This window comes from Pollachius pollachius (assembly GCF_949987615.1).
Source record: "Pollachius pollachius genome assembly, chromosome: 17".
Classification (NCBI taxonomy): Eukaryota; Metazoa; Chordata; class Actinopteri; order Gadiformes; family Gadidae; genus Pollachius; species Pollachius pollachius.
In genome coordinates, this window is record NC_136950.1 from 19,845,146 (window position 1) to 19,862,780 (window position 17,635).

The following is a 17,635-nucleotide window of genomic DNA, read 5'->3' on the forward strand; positions in this document are numbered from 1 at the left end:
CTCACCTCACCCTCACATCACCCTCACATCACCCTCACATCACCCTCACCTCACCCTCACCTCACCCTCAGCGCTGGGCCGAGGTGTCGGCTCTCTGCGCTGGAGGCCTCCCTGAGCCAAGCCGCTCCCTCTTCCTCCTCCTCCTCCTCCTCCTCCTCCTCCTCTTTCTCTTTCTCCTCTTTCTCTTTTTCCTCCTCCTCCTCTTTCTCATTCTTCTCCTCCTCTTTCTCTTTCTCCTCTTTCTCTTTTTCCTCCTCCTCCTCCTCCTCCTCTTCCGCCTCCTTCTTCTTGCGGCTGCGCCTCCTGCCTTGCAATCAAGCCGCTGAGCTCCAGCACCTCCTCGGCGATCCGCCACGCTGGGAACACCGAAGGCCCCCCTCGTTAACGGAGCGACATCTGCGAGGGCTTTGGCTCCGGGGGCGGGCGGGTTCTTCTGAGGTTACATATTTGTGGGGGATTTCTTTTTTCGTTTCCTGCGGAAGAAGCGGGCTGGTTGTAAACGGAGCTCACCGGTGATAAAGCGCGGTGCCGTTTTTTTTTTGCACGCACGAGTTCGTGTTGGCTGTCGTTTGGAACGGCTGGGGGCATTCCGGTTCACTTTAGTCAGGCGTGAAGCGACTCCTGATCCGGATACCTTGGTGTCTGAATCTGTGTGTGCGTGTGCCCGTGTGCGCCTGTGTGTGTGTGTGTGCGTGTGCGCGTGCAACAACTACAACGACAATCTGAAGTGAAATAAAAATAATAATCTGCCGCCTCCCACAGCAGCTGGTGACACGGTGCCACGGAGCAAGGCATTAAGGCACTCGGCTTCTGCGATAGAGGCCGTCGCTGGCTCATGGTGATAGACCGCTGTGGGTTCTGTGTTCCAGGGGCTTTGTTGTGTGGCGGTGATGGGGTGGGGGGGGGAGGACATCCCACTAAACAAACCAAGCCAACACTGTTATCTTTGTCTTGATAATTAGAGGTTGAAAAGACCCAGATGGGGTCAAACCGAGAGGAAATAAGCGCAGGAGAGATGGTATGTGTGCGGGAGAACAAGCCTAGCCCGGGAAGCATTTTACCAGCCGTTTGGCAAGTGGCTGGCGGTAATGATCCCAGTAGTTTAGAAGTGGTACGATGGATGTGTGTGTTTGTGTTTGTGAGTGTGCTGCGGTGTGTGCATATGTGGTGTGTGTGTGTGTGTGTGTATAAGCATTTGCTGTGTGTGTGTGTGTGTGTGTGTGTGTGTGTGTGTGTGTGTTCTGGTGTTGCTTTATGTCCCCCTAGTGCTAGATGGTCTGTTTGTACATTTTCTATGTTTTTGTTTGGCTACCCGTGTGCCTGCGTGCGTGCCTGTGTGTGCGTGCCTGTGTGTGTGTGTGTGTGTGTGCGTGTGTGTGTGTGTGTGGTATATTTGCGTGAATGGGGCCGTTCCGCCATCCGAAAGCACTTCTCCGCCCAGATGATGAATCTCTCGCATCAGCGTGTGATGGCGTCCATGAACGGCGGTCTCAACATCCCACCAGCCGCAGCCGTACACACACACACACACACACACACACACACACACACACACACACACACACACACACACACACACACACACACAATAAACTCCCGTCCCACTTGCCCACCCAACACACAATTGTGTTCCAATTTGCCAGGTGGTTGTCGTCCTCCAAATTGAATGAACCTCTCCTAAAGTGTGCGCTATTGTGCGTTTCGAAGTTGTACACGCCACAAAAAACCCGCCGGGATGTGTGGTTTTTTTTGTTTGTTTTTTGTTTTGTGAGTGACGGCGGGAATAAAAGAGGGAAGGGAAAAAAAGCCTACATGCTTAAAAGACGTGGGAATAATTAAAGGAGGCATTTGGGCTTGTGTTTGTGCGATCAGAGAGATGGAATGGAGTGGGTTGGCTGGCCGCGTTGCGCGTGTAAGCAGATATGTCTACACACACTCTGCCGTTTGGGCTAATCTCTCGTCCTTCTGTGACTGCAGCTTTGCGCAGTGTTTTTGTAATAAATCTAAATGTTTTGCCTTCCGTTCCCCGGGCTGACCTTCTGCTGTGTATATTTTTCCTTCATATTGCATTTGAATCGAACGTCTCACGGACAGACGGTTCTCCTTCGCTGCCGCGCGTCTGCGAACGCACTCCATGCCAACGTGCGCTTTGTGAGCGCCTCGCACATATTGCGCTCGCGTTTGGGTTTTGTGATTGCGTGTTTGTTTGTTTGATAGTCTGTGTGTGTGTGTGTGTGTGTTTGTGCGTTTTAGAGTCTTTCTGTGTGTGTCTGTGTTTTCAGAGTGTGTGTGTTTCTAGAGAAAGTGTGTGTGTGTGATTTCAGTGTGTGTGTGTGTGTGTGTGTGTGTGTGTGTAATTCACTTCATCTCCCATCTTTCCATGGGGCCTCGGCTGCCTCTTTGATTTCAAGCTTGATGCTGATGCGACCTTGGCCGGTGACGCCTCCCGTCTGTGCGGGGACCAAACCCCCCCCTCCCCCCCCCCAGTCCACACAGGGGGGGAGAGGGGGGGGGGGGGCAGGGGGGTGGGGGTGCTGAATTCACACAGGCACCCCCAAGGTCGTTTCACCATCAGAAAGCAATAAAAATGCCACTTCTATTTTTAATAAAGCAATTACCTTTCATTGCCGGGTTCAATTGATTTTAAGCTCTTCATTAGTGGAGAGCTGTGATTCTTTAAATTTTTTATTTGATTACATATTTTATTCTTTTCGTCCATTAATGAAGCTGTGTTAAAAACAGTTGGGCTACCAACAATGTCACACACGTTTACTTATTTAAATTACATTTTACAAACAAGGACTCGGTAAACGCTCATTAACGTAGAAATGGGGTGACAGTTGACCAATCAATGACTAAACACGCTACGGAAACCATTCTGCGCCTTCACCTGATTGGCCCTGGTACTTCAGACCAGTGGTCCATCCTTTGACTTCAGGTTTACTACTAAAACATCATTAAGACCTGTCGTGGAACAAGTCATTAAAATGGTAAAACACTTATAAATACCCATGCAGTAGCTGAGCAAAGAGTGTGAATGCCGCCTTTGTACACAGTTATTACTGCATGAGGGCCATGGCCGGTGAGAGTCAGCGACGCTGCTTCTGCTCCCAATGGGTTCATGTAGAAACACAAATTAACTCAAAACATCAATGGAAAACTTAACAAGGCAAAACTATTTTTGAATTAATAAGCCAGAATTCTGTATTCACCGAACAATTTTATATTCCTCTTTTTATTCTCAAAGATCTATATTGTTTTTTCTATTATGTCTTCTTAATGTCAAACCACAACCTACCACCTGCAGTACCTTCGCGTACCTCCAGTCTAAAACCAACATCCCATCGGTTGACCTCCGACTCACACACTGTTGCTAAGTGACCGTCAGGTCACCGACCTCCTGATATGATGTAAACACTTCACAATAAACTGCTCAAATACTACAAAGGAGACAGTTTTTCCTTTTGACGACACTGACGCTGGCACTTTAAAATAGTACTTATCATTGTGTAGCGTCTTATAGTTATCTTGTTGTATACAGGGAATGGGTTAACCTAGCGATTGCTAGTGCTTAGCACTTGTTTTCATGAACATCCTTACTGTACCAACAGTACACTGGAAGGATGCTGTTTCTCTTTCTTCTGACAAATGTACTTATTATAAGTCGCTTTGGGTAAAAGCGTCTGCTAAACGACCCTGAATGTAAACGCAATGTTCATAATAGCAATAATGTGGCAGCCGTTCTGTAAGTTCCCCCAAAGAAAGCGAGTCCCCCATTGACTCAACTCCTGGGCACCCCGGCGTACCTGAACTTCTCCCTGGATTAAACTTTCTGGGTTATCGATCCCACTCTCGTCTTCTCATTGTGACAGTCTCCCCCCCCCCCCCTCTCTCGGTGTCTCGCCCGTCTCTTCCTAGGTGCGGTGTATCTGGAGGGAGGCCTGGAGGAGGCCAAAACACTCTTCGGCAGGCTGCTGTTCAACGGAGAGGTAACTGAAAGGATTCGCCCCCCCTCTCTCTCTATCTCTCCCTCGTACTTTGTTAATGTTTGTGTGGAGGGATTCAAACAAAGGCGGCAGGGTGCTACTCTGACCTTCGAGACTGTTTGTGATGATTTAGTGTAAAATGTCTAGTCAGGAATATGTTGTTATTAGATGAGAATACATAATGTGGAAGGATATGCGATAAAAGGCACAACATCAAGAAACGATACACAATTACTATAAATAATGATCAATGCTATGAAAAAAACGACATAAACACAAGGGCATCAGAATTTCTCTGTTCCAGTTGGTCTTCTAATGCTACTAACATCTGCAGTGTCCAATAATTTCCCTTAAAACAAACACTTCTTTGTGATTTGATCCCCATGTCCAATTCGACGGGGCTTACATCCCAACAACCAACGGAAGCTCATCGTTGAGGCGGGCAAACAAGCACTCAACACAACATCACTCCTGTCTGCTCATATGGCCCGAATGACCCACAAAAAAACTGTTTCACTCTGACTATCAAAGAGCTTATTTATTCTCGATAATCAGATTTACTGGAAATATGCACTAGTGACTCGGAGTATGAACGTATTCTCTGTCTCTGAATGCATTCCTTCCCTTTTCCGTTTTGTGGGAGACTATTTGAGTGCGATCACGGTCAGAGCAGTTCAAAGCGGTCTTGGCAGTTCTGTGCTGGGCGTACATTAGAATCGTCCGGGAATGAATGCCAAATTTGAATGCCAAAACCTTGCACGTCAAGAATTTCTGAAACCCGAGGTGATAATGCCAAGGTGCTTGATTGTGCTGTCCTCAAAGGTGTGTGTGTGTGTGTGTATGTGTGTGTGCGTGCTTGCCTGCGTGCGTGCCCAGTATAAATGTGCTATTCTAATCATATCGTAGCATTGCTGCCGACGAGATGGTACGTCCGACTTTTTAAATGCGAAAACCCATGGCGTGATTTTTAAAGAGATATATAATTCAAACGCAGCACACTGGGTTCTTACATCACAAAGCTGGATAATGTTGCAGTGTGTGTGCAGAGAGGATGGGGGTCGTGGACGACAGTGGGCTCGCAGTCACCACATTATCATAAAGAAAATTGGTTGTGACTCGCTAGTAATGACATTCATAAGTCATTATAACTCTTCTTAATGAATATGAAAATCCTATTCAACGGGTGTATTGTTACGGACGGACGAGATGAAAGAAAGGCCCTTAAAACACTCATCCATCCTACACCTGAGCCAAGTGCTTTCAAAGGTTTAACGCACACACACGCAGACCCACAACATGTACCGTCATACGTCGCACAACACCATCTCCTCTCCCCTCCCCTCCCCCGACAGACAGGCAATACTTAACGTCTTACAGTTAAATAATCATCTTCATTAAAGGCACCTCGTTCTCAGAGTTGCGGACGCTTGGCGCCGCGGCCGCGAAGCTGAAGTCTTGTCACTACCCCGTCGGCCGCACGGCGGTGGTTCCCTGAGTCGAGGGTATCCCCCTCCACCGTTGCTCTCAACAAACTTCCAAGCGTCGTCGATCGATTCAGGAAATCCCGCACCATTGTGCACGCGATCAATACGCCGTTGTTTCACCGCGCGCCGTTATCACGACCAGCGCCCGTTCAGGCTCCGCCTCTCCGGGGACCAAAAAAAAAAGCAGACACACGAGAGCCAGCCGCTCTTCGTTCAACAGCGTCAAGTAGGGCTCTTTATTAGGGCCTCAACGGCCCTGGATTGAGACCAACGACCGGAGGGAGACTGTCGCACAAATGTGTTTCTTGATCTCGACATGGCTCCCCAGCGCTGGGCGGACACCGTGTGGGGAGCACTGGGAACAGCGCGGCGCGCCCAACTTCATGCTCGGGTTTTACTGTCTCCCCCTCCCTCCCTCCCTCCCATGGCCATCCGTCTCCATCTCACCCGTCACCCCCCCCCGAACACCCAGCAGGCCCAACCAGCAGTCCTCCCGTGCTGTCGCTGCTGACGGGTACCCCGTACGGATGTCTGAACAACACACTAGCTCTGGGTGGCCCTGATGAATTGATCCGGGTGGAGGGGGGGGAAGGCGGGGGCGGGGATGGGGGGAGTAAATGGTGGAGGGATGCGTACGATGAGCAGAGGGAGAGAATAGGGGAGGAGAGGAGGAAGAGAAGGAAAGAAGGATGGACAAAGAAGATTGAGTGTAAAGGAGTATGAGAAAAAGAGGGAGAAAACAGGGGGAGAGACGGGGAGAGGAGAGGAGGAGAAAGAAGAGGGAAAGAAGATTGAATGAGGAGAGGAAGAGGAGGATGAGAAAAAAAGGGAGAATACAGAGCGAGAGACAAGGAGAGGAGAGGAAGAGATGGAAAGAAGAGGGATTAACAAAGAAGATTGAATGAGGAGGAGGAGGAGAAAAATAGGGAGAATACAGAGAGAGAGACAGGGAGAGAGCGAGCTGAAGAGAGTTTTCTATTTCTATGGTCTGCAGGGCCAGAAACGACGTTGTTTTTTTTTTTTTTTCTCCTTCTTCCATCTTAACGTGTTGGAATGGCTCTTTGCACAGCACATTACCAGAGTTATGAGATGTGGTGGAGCCGCTGAAGGACTCTATATCTTTCTCCTCGGTCCCTGGGAGGCCGGGCCCGTCCAATTTGTCACCATAGTCTCCCATATACTCATACATTATACCGCCTCGCTCACATGCTAACCTCAGGATCCTCCTCCTCTCTCTCTCTGACTATACCGTTCCTCTCCTTATTTCTCCTTTGCCCGCTTGCTGTCTCTATTACTCTGTCTTTCTGTGTTCCCTCTTCTCTTCTCGCTGGCATTCTCTCCATCTCTCCTCTTCCTCAGTCTGTGCTCCTCTCGGGCTCTTTAACTCGGTTTCTCCTGGTCCCCCGCTATCACTTTTTTCTGCTTGTTTTCTCTTTTTCTGTCTCCATCCCGCTCTCTTCCTCGCTTGCTCTTTCTCTCTTCCTTTCCCTCGCTCGCTCCCTATCGCTGCTGTTCTCACCTAGTCTCTGTCTGTGTCTGTCTGTCTGTCTGTGTCTCTCTCTCTCTCTCTCTCTCTCTCCGTACTTGTGTATGACAGGCTATCATTAGAATCACGCAAGTTCAACCTCATCTCGGACTCCTAACCTCGTCTTCGTCCAAACAGGGGCTACCTCCCTCGCCCCTATCTCGCCCCTATCTCGCCCTTCCCTAAAGGATAAATGCAGGTTTTCCTCCATCTCCGACAAAAGCCCGTATCGTCGTTTCAAACTGAACAAAAATAATCGTAAGTGATTAATTAGTTTGCATCTCTAATTGGGTGGAACGGAACGCAACACACTATTCTTATCTATGTGCGTCACCCCTGGGGGGGGGGGGGGGGGGGGGGGGGTCGATGATGACAGCGGTGGCAGCCAATCAGCATGCCCGGGCTGCGTCGCTCACACGCACACGCACACACACACACACACACACACACACACACACACACACACACACACACACGTAATTATGCGCAGGAAACAGAAGGGGGTTGTAATTTGCTAACGACATTACCGCAGAGGTCGTTAACATGGTAACCAGGAGGGGGGAACGGAACGGGTTCTCCGGGCAAGTCCGCTGGCTGTCTCCTCCAACACCCCCCCCCCCCCCCCAATGCCCAAGGGCTGTGGAGCCGTGGAGAGGTGGAAGAGTACGGGGGGGTGGGTGGGTGGAATAGAGTGCTGCACACCGTCGTGGGGATCCCCCCCAGGGGGAGGAAGTTGTGCTCCTTCAGAGCAGCAGTCCTCTTCGTCGTGATGAGGATAATGATGATCAGCCGAGCGTGCCCATTGGCTAATCAACCGGCTTCTGAGATACACACGCGCACACACATATACACACACTGGCCCATGTGTGCCCGTACGCGCGCACGCACCTGCTCGGGCTAATTTGATCAGAGGATGACTCCCCGACGGTGGTTGCTGTGACAACGGGCTGAGGAGTTGTCACCATGGCGCCGCCGCGTTGGTCACCTTGGGTGCGTCATGTGGTGCGGGGCTCTCACCTCCCTCGGAGTCCGTTTCTCTTTCTGTCGCTCTCTATCGCTCTGTCTCTGGCTTTCTCTCACTCACTGTCTCTCTCGCTGTTTCTCTCTCAGTGTCTCTTTCTCTCTCTCACTGTCTCTCTAACTTTCTCACCATTTCTCTCTCTCTCTCTCTCTTGCACTCTCTTTCTGTCTCTCTGTCTCTCTCTCTCACTGTCTCTCTCTCTCCCTCTCTCTCTCCACCCCTCTCTCTCTCTGTCTCTCTCTCCTCTCTCTCTCTGTCTCTCGCCCCCCCCCCCCCCTCTCTCTCTCTCTCGCTCTCTCTCCTCTCGATCCCTTTACCCGTTTGGCCCCAGGCCAACTGTGCTCAACACGTTTTGGTTAGGGGGGACTGAGCAGCCGTTGGGACGATTCAAACTGTCAGATGGATTTCTGTCTTTTATAAAGACACCCCCCCCCTCCACAACCACCTGTTTTTTCTTCGTGTTTGTATTCCATCCCAGTGTGTTTTTCAGTCTTAACGTCTTTCTCATCTGCTCGTCAGGGGATTGAAAAACAATATTGGCGGTTGTGTTGCGAACACCTCCAGCGCTAATATTGGGATGTGTTAATGGCACCCGGCTTCCCCATATTGGCACCTTGGTCTCTGGGCTCACCGGTGCGTTGCACCCAGAGTTTGCTAGGCCTGTGTGTTCATGAAGGTGTGAAGCTTCTCACGCTGAATAAAGGCCCATTTGTGGTCCCTTGCGTGTGTGTGTGTGTGTACGCTCCACAGGTATACATGTGAATGATAACTCCTTAGTTAATGCGCCAACAGTCTCTGGTACTGTTGAAGAGGGGTTGGGTACCTGTTGAGAGTTCTTTAGCATATGAGCACAGTTTTTGATGTTCTTCGTCTTTTATTTTATCTCATTCTTTCCTTTCCTTTTTTTCTCTTTCTTTCTTTTTCTCTGTGTCTCTCTCTACTTTTCTCCCTCTCCATCTCTTCCTCTGCATCTCTTTCTCCCTCTCCCTTTCTCTTTCTTGGCATCTCTCTCCCTTTCCCTCTTTTCCTCTCTCCATCTAATCCTTGCATCCCCCTCTTTCTCTCTCTCTCTGTCTGTCTGTCTGTTTGTGTGTGTCTCTCTCTCTCTGTCTCTGTCTCCCTGTCTCTGTCTCTCGCTCGCTCGCTCTCTCTCTTTCTCTCTCTCTCTCTCTCTCTCTATCTCTCTCTCTCTCACACCATCTCTCTCTCTCTCTCTCTCTCTCCCTCACCATCTCGCCCTATCCAGAACAACACCTCGACCATTGTCTTCCATCACAGGCACATTTCCTTCCTTGATTTGGAGTGTGTGTGTGTGTGTGGGGGGGGGGGGGGGGGGGGGGGTGATCAGCGAACCCTTGATCAGCGAACCCTCTCTCCAGCCGATCGATCCCGCCCCCTCTTCCTCACCAGGAGTTTTGATGGATTGATTGACAGCGGTCCAGCTGGAGACCAATTTGTCAGGAGGCGGTGGACCTTGTCAGAGGGGGGGGTCCCATTACGTCCAATCATGGACAGCTCCGCCCTCCCAATGGACTGAGGTGGAGACGGAGGTAGGAGAGGGAATTGGGGGAGAGAGGGGAGGAATGGAGGGGGAGGGAATGGAGGAAGGCAACGAGGGAGAGGGGATTGGTGGGAGAAGAGGGAATTGGGGGAGAGATGACCCGATAGAGGGGGGGGGGGGGGGGGGGGGGGTGGAGATGGAGGAAGGCAACGAGGGAGAGTTGATAGGAGGGAGGGAACAGGCGGAGCGGATGGAGGTATTGGATGGAGGTGCACGTGGCAGGTGTAATGCGAGAAGGTTCTAATGGCGCTTCCTGTCCACTGCCCCCCCCCCCCGCCCCCCCCCTCCCGCTCGCCATGAACTGAGACGGAGCCTACCTTAACCCCCCCACCCTCTCTCCCCCCCACTCCCTGGAGGTCAGCGTAGCCCCTCATATTGAATCCCACCTCCGCAGAGAGTGAAGTGGTACAGAGGCAGGGGGGGACACACTCACACACACACACACACACAATGCCGCCTTTCATTTGCTTTTCATTTCTGCTCTCATTATGTGCAGAGCCATCTCCATTCAAATAAGCGTGTTTGCTTATATGCAGGTTCCTCTCCCCCTCTCCCTCTACTTCAGCCTCTCTGCGGTCTTCGCTCTCGCTCTCTTCCACTTTTCTTCTCCCTTCTCGTCACGTTCCCCGTTTGCGACACAAAAAGTCTGTCGCCTAAATGAGTGTGATTCAGACGCCGCATGTAGTGATTTGTGCTCTGTAATTACACCTTCCTCTCTGGGGCTGGATCGTCCCAACCTGTTGCGTGGCGTGCAGAACAGTTTTAATTGAAACAAAAGTGCGCCGGGCTGTGTACTGTGCACGTGGGCGGGAAGGCGTGCAGCAGTGTTTGGATTTTAATCAAAAACTTCGATCTGACGAAACGGCACAACTTGTGTTTATTTCATTCTCCTTTCCTTTTTTCCTCTTCTCCCACTCCACTCGCTCACTTTCTCTCCTTTAATCAATGCTCACGCCCACCCCCAACCTTCCTATCTTTAATTTGTGCTCCCTCCCTCTCTCCCAGTCTCTCTTGCTCTTTCCCCTCTTTCTCTTTCCCCCCTCTTTCTCTCCCGCCCCTCTCTCTTCCATCTCTCTTTCTCATTCTCTTGTTTTCTCTCTCGCTCTCTCTCTCTCTCTCTTTCTCTCTCTCTCTCCCGCATTTCTCTTTCTCGTTCTCTTGTTCACTCTCTCTCTCTCTCTCTCTCTCTCTCTCTCTCTCTCCCCCATTTCTCTTTCTCGTTCTCTTGTTCTCATCTCTCTCTCTCTCTCTCTCTCTGGCAGTGGGTCCTTCCTATATCCGTGTGCTGGTGAGCGTGTGCTGGTTTCCGATTGCCGCCCAGAGCGTCTTGCTAAGGCCCATTTGGTCAAGTGTAAGCAGCATTCTCTGGGGAGAGGGAGCCTCCATTAGGAAACATTAGGAATTCCATCCTGGGGCAGGAGTCGCGTGGTGAGGGTGGCTGTGCTCCCGGTCTAAAGGTTATGGGTTTGTTTCCTTTATGTCTGCCGGTCTACCTGCACGCATCCTTAAGCAAGATGCCTGTCATTTTTTAAATCATCTCCGTAAAAACAAAAGCAGTGATGAATTCTAGCTCCAGAAAGTAAAAGCCCACCCTGTATTTTATTTGCCAATCCATCTTAGTGTTGTTAAGGAGAATAGCAAAAGTGTGTTTTTGACTCCTCCTAGCCGAAAGGTTCTGGGTTTAACTCCCCAATTTCCCGCCAGTATACCTCTGGCATCTTTGAGCAAGATGCCTGTCATTTTTTTTAAGCATCTGCTTAAAGACAAAGCAGTGATGAATTCTAGCTTCACAAAATAAAAGTCCCCCCTGTATTCTAGTAACCCATCCGTCTAGGCGTTGTTAAGGAGAATAACGAAAAGGGTTGTTTGACTCGTAGCCGAAAGGTTTTGGGTTCAAATACCCCATTTCCCCCAGTCTACCTCTGGCATCCCTTGAGCAAGATACTTTGTATAAAGGCCTTTACTAAATAAATCAATCCAGTGTGCGGTAGTCAATAGTTCCAGTGTTCCTATCGACCTGCTGGAGGCAGGCCTTCGCCCAGAGAGAAGCAGGGTCTGAGGGCGGCTCCTGATCCGTGATGCCTACCTGCCTCCCCAACTAAGGGGGAGTTAGAAAGAGCGATAAGGGAAGCGTTTTCTGAAATATATCGACCGCTTTCATACATTTTTCATTGGCTGCTTAAGGCGGTGTGGGCAGTGTTCAGGCTGGGGGTGCCGGTGTGTGTCACTCACTCACTGACTCACTCACTCACTGACTCACTCAACTCACTCACTGACTCACTCACTCACTGACTCACTCACTCACTCACTGACTCACTCACTCACTCACTGACTCACTGACTCACTCACTCACTCACTGACTCACTCACTCACTCACTCACTCACTGACTCACTCACTCACTCACTGACTCACTCACTCACTCACTCACTCACTCACTCACTCACTGACTCACTCACTCACTCACTGACGCACGCACACACGCACGCACGCTCGCTCACTCATGCACGCTTACTCACTCACTCACTCACACACTGCCGTTTTCACAATTGAGCTCTGGATATTAGTTCGGAAAATCCGGTTCAGGCATTCTCCAGAATTGCCTGGACCGCACATGAAGCACGCAGCAGGAGATTGTCCGTGTCAGACACATTCTCCCATACTGGGGATACCCTGTCTGGCTTTGGCGAGGGCTGGCGCCCGGACATGACGTAGCAGATGCCCTTCGGGAATCGCAGCGTTTGTTTACTGCACATCCAAAATGGCGGCTTGGACTGCAGACTCATCCGTAATGACGACCCAATGTTTTTGCATCTAAATCGATACTAAATGTATTCAGACTTATCCGCGGTACCATAATATTGTTCTTGTTTCCCGCCGTTTGTTTGATATAAACTGTATCAACGAATCGCTCAGAATATTTTCTTTTTTTCTTTTTTTGCGTTTACTGCCACCTACTGGACAGGATGTAGTGCAGGGTCTCGTCGCTGTAAATTATCAGGATACTGACCGGCTCTATTCACACACAAGGGCTCAATCAAACGTTATACAGACCTTATACTGGGGGAGCCTGCAAGGAAAGGTGTCCCCTCCAACTGCTATGGACATTTGCGTTCTCAAACACAGCCTCTACGGATAAGGTCTGGATAAGTTTGGGGTTTGTGTGAAAGAGGCTTCATAGAAACACAACACAAGCAGTGGCCATACAGCCATCTCCCCACCAACACACACACACACACGCGCACACACACACATGCACACGCACACACGAGCGCATACGCAATGTATTTACTATTTGTATACAGGTCATACTCAGAAAATTAGAATATCGTGCAAAAGTTCATTTATTTCAGTAATTCAACTTAAAAGGCCAAACTGATACATTATGTAGACTCATTACATGCAAAGTGAGATAGTCCAAGCTTTTATTTGTTATAATTTTGAAGATTATTGCTTACAATTTATGAAAACCCAAATTCAAAATCTCGAAGGCGAAGACCGCTGACCTGACAGTTGTGCAGAAAACCATCATTGACACCCTCCACAAGGAGGGAAAGCCTCAGAAGGGAATTGCAAAAGAAGTTGGATGTTCGCAAAGTGCTGTATCAAAGCACATTAATAGAAAGTTAAGTGGAAGGGCAAAGTGTGGAAGAAAAAGGTGCACAAGCAGCAGGGATGACCGCAGCCTGGAGAGGATTATGCGCAAAAGGCCTTTCAAAAGTGTTGGAGAGCTTCACAAGGACTGGACTGAGCCTGGGGTGAGTGCATCAAGAGCCACCACACACAGACAAATCTGTGAAAAGGGCTTTAAATGTCGTATTCCTCTTGTCAAGCCGCTCCTGAACAAAAAAAAACGTCAGAAGCGTCTTACCTGGGCTAAAGAAAAAAATAACTGGTCTGTTGCTCAATGGTCCAAAGTCCTCTTTTTGGATGAGAGCAAATTTTGCATCTCATTTGGAAACCAAGGTCCCAGAGTCTGGAGAAAGATTGGAGAGGCACAGAATGCAAGATGCTTGAAGTCCAGTGTGAAGTTTCCACAGTCTGTGTTGGTTTGGGGAGCCATGTCATCTGCTGGTGTTGGTCCACTGTGCTTTATTGAGACCAGAGTCAACGCAGCCGTCTACCAGGACATTTTAGAGCACTTCATGCTTTCTTCAGCGGGCCATCTTTATGGGGATGCTGACTTCATTTTCCAGCAGGAATTGGCACCTGCCCACACTGGCAAAACTACAAAAACTTGGTTCAATGACCATGGGATTACTGTCCTTGATTGGCCAGCAAACTCGCCTGACCTGAACCCCATAGAGAATCTATGGGGCATTGCCAAGAGAAAGATGAAAGACATGAGACCGAACAATGCCAAAGAGCTGAAGGCCGCTATTGAAGCATCCTGGTCATCCATAACACCTCAGCAGTGCCACAGGCTGATAGCATCCATGCCACGCCGCATTAAGGCAGTAATTCATGCAAAAGGGGTCCAAACCAAGTACTGAGTACATATGCATGATTATACTTTTCATAGGGCCAACATTTCTTTATTTAAAATCCTTTTTTTATTGATTTCATGTAATATTCTAATTTTCTGAGATTTTGAATTTTGGGTTTTCATAAACTGTAAGTCATAATCTTCAAAATTATGACAAATAAAGGCTTGGAATTTCTCACTTTGCATGCAATGAGTCTACATAATGTATTAGTATGACCTTTTCAGTTGAATTACTGAAATAAATGAACTTTTGCACGATATTCTAATTTTCTGAGTATGACCTCTATAGTATTTTTCATTGGAGGATTTAAATGTCTTGAGTGATACTGAACTTTGGAGCCTCACTGTGTTATGACGGGGCTGACACAACATGAGCATCCAGCCTCAACATTAAGCCTCTGGCCTAATTAACACCTTGTGACTGCCGTTGTCCCTAGCAACCAACAACTATCCACAGGAGATGGATAGTTCTCTCTCTCTTACCTCCCCCCCCCACCCCCCCCCTCTCTCTCTCTCTCTCTCATCTCTCTCTCTCTCTCTCTCTCTCTCTCTCTCTCTCTCTCTCTCTCTCTCTCTCTCTCTCTCATCTCTCTCTCTCTCTCTCGTGTGTGTCTGTCAGTCTCTCTGGCCCCTGACTGCCAATTATTGGCAAACCTAAGCGGCCGAGCTATTCCCCCCCGGTTTCCCAGAGTTATTACGCCATTACAGTGCATCTCCCCCACCCCCCCCACCACACCACACACCAGTCCATCACCGTACAGGTGAGCTGCTAATGGTGGATAAGCGGCCCTCTGAGTCGTGGAGATGAGGCGTCCTTGTCTCATTCGGGAAAGTGCTTAGCGTGCTAACACTAACTAACCCACTCTCGCTACGAGATGGGGTGGTGATTGGACTTCTGGACGCTGGGACTGTTTGTGCTAATCTACCTCTCCCCCCCTCCCTTCTCCCTGTTTTTTGTCTCTCTCTCTCTCTCTCTCTCTAGGATATGCGGGAGGTCTGGCTCAACTACCCACCTCACCCCTTGCAGGTTGGTTCAAATATGTTTCATCGGGATGTTTATTTTGGCCCAAACTGGCTCCAATTAGAGACTAGGCTGCTTACCGAGCCCACACACACACACACACACACAAAGTCTTACACACACACAAAGTCACACAGACACACCGACACACAGTCACACACACACACACAAGCACACAAAGTCACACACGGACACACAGACACACGTACACACAGACACACACACGCACACACACACACACAGGCTCACATTATTTTGTGTTATCTTTCAGTGTGTAGTTGCAGTGTGTATCAGCCGCACTAATTAACTAAAGCTTTTAATTGTCATGAGCTGCGGTTCACAGTTCCAAATGCCTCGGTCATAAAGCCCTGACAACCTGGATTGTGTGCGGATGAATACGTGTCACGGAGCGAGTTCCTGGACAGTAGCGTTCAAGATTAAATAACTTTATTTGTCACGTACACATACAGGAGGCACAGTGAAATGAAAGTGGCAATGCTATAAGGAGTGTGCAAAGACAACAACAGTAACGGTATTAACAATAAAAATATATATGCAAAACAGGGCGGCGAATATATAAATAGTTTGCCCTCCGGGCTTGAAGATGCATGCAAGCATGTGCAAAGTACCACAGTGTAGCAGTGAAACAATGGTATAGCAGCACAGGAAATTGCTGTACAAAAGTGGAAATGTACAGAATATATGCAGTATAGTGCACAATGTGTAAGAAAAAAATCCATTGAAATACAACAATGGACAAACTTTGTAAAAATGTAAAGAATACAGTGAATTTGCAGCTAAAATACATCACTGTTGAGGGAGTGATTCCTCAATCAGGAATGACATGTTCCTTTTACTTTTCCGAATTGGTTTCATCCTGTCTCCCCTATCTTTATATATTTGCCCGTGTTACTTTTTGTCTACGCTTCTTACAAATGCAGCTCTCACCCTCTCCAATATTGGAGAGGGTGTTGCTCTCCTTTTATTTAGTGTTTTTATTTCACTTTCTCATGACATGTCCCGCAAACCTTGGAACGTGTCGGCGTGTTTCTTTGAAATTAAAATTTGGAAGTAGAGGAAGAGAGATCAAAGGTGGGGTAACAGGATTACAGTCCCCAATCATCCCAAAGAGCTCTGGGGACCTCTCTCTCTGTCTCTGTCACTGGCACTGTCTCTCCCTCTCTCTGCATGTCTCACTCTCGCTCTCTGTCACTGGCACTGTCTCTCCCTCTCTCTGCATGTCTCACTCTCGCTCTCTGTCACTGGCACTGTCTCTCCCTCTCTCTGCATGTCTCACTCTCGCTCTCTGTCACTGGCACTGTCTCTCCCTCTCTCTGTATGTCTCGCTCTCTCTCTCTCGCACTATGTCTCTGTCACTGGCACTGTCTCTCTCTATATGTCTCTCTCTCTGTGTTTCTGTGTCTCGCTGTATCTCTCTCTGTCTGTCTGCCTGTCTGTCACTGTCTGTATATCTGTCTCTCGGTCACTATCTGTATATCTGTCTCTCTCTGGCTCTGTGTCCCTGTCTCCTCTTTTTCTCCAACTTCCTCTGCCTCTCTGTATCTGTGTCTCTCTTTCTGTCTGTCTATCTTTCTCTCTCTCTCTCTCTCTCTCTCTCCCTCTCTCTCTCTCCCTCTTTCCCTCTCTCCCTCTCTCTCTCCCTCTCTCTCTCTCTCCCTCTCTCTCTCTCTCTCCCTCTCTCCCTCTCTCCCTCTCCCTCTCTCCCTCTCTCCCTTTCTCCCTCTCTCCCTCTCCCTCTCTGATTGTAAGCATTGGGGACGTTTCTCTTTGTGTGCCTGCAGAGACTTGTGTTTTTCCCACAGCCCTTTATTCTCCCCATCCCTGCACCCGTGTCTGTGTGTTCGCATGCTGATCGCGGTGTTCCGTGTGTTCACATGTACAAGGTTTTCCTCGTGTTTCTTTGTTTCTGTTTTTTTCATCATACCCATGTACGGATGCGCAAAAATAACTCCTTGTGTGTCTTTTTTTCATCTTCTCTTTGCGCGTTCGTGTCTTGTGTGCGCATTTATCCCTCTGATGTGTGTTTGGATAACTTCCCCTACACCGGTTGCCACCGCACCCCCCCCACTTCTCTCCCCTTCATGTTATTATTTACTTTAGCATCATCCCTACGGGCGCCGCCATCATCATCATCGTCACCATCCCCATCATCATCCTCATTGCCAGCGCTATCGTCATTACCGGGAGCATACGGGGGGGGGCTTGGGCGGCTCTCAGCCGGTGTCTAGCCCCGGAGAGGGTGTCATGGCCGACAGCGGTGCCCAGAGGTGTACATGGTGTTCTCTGGCTGCCCCAGGCGTCCGCCGGGGCCGTGACAGGCAGGGGAACAGGAACCTCCGTGATTAGCCGCCGGCGCGCCGACACGGGAGCCCTGCCGAGACGGCGCGCCGCTAATTACGCTTCCTGCCGCGGCGGCCGCGTGCGACTGTGTCGGTGTCGGGGTCCCATCACCTCGGGGGCGAGGGTCGGGCGCTGGGGTTCGCTCCGCGTTCAGGCGCTGTGTTGTCCTCTGACACATGCTGGGTGGAAGCA

General features: G+C 49.5%; 1 protein-coding gene across 1 annotated transcript in view; it reads left to right on the forward strand.

The window, feature by feature from the left end:
* Positions 1-17,635, forward strand: part of drosha (drosha ribonuclease III) — a 117,712-nt gene that overhangs the window by 66,834 nt on the left and 33,243 nt on the right. Inside the window, 2 exon segments of the mRNA XM_079755040.1 lie at positions 3,919-3,989; positions 15,044-15,088. Of these exon segments, the coding sequence (XP_079611166.1) occupies positions 3,919-3,989; positions 15,044-15,088 (116 nt within the window).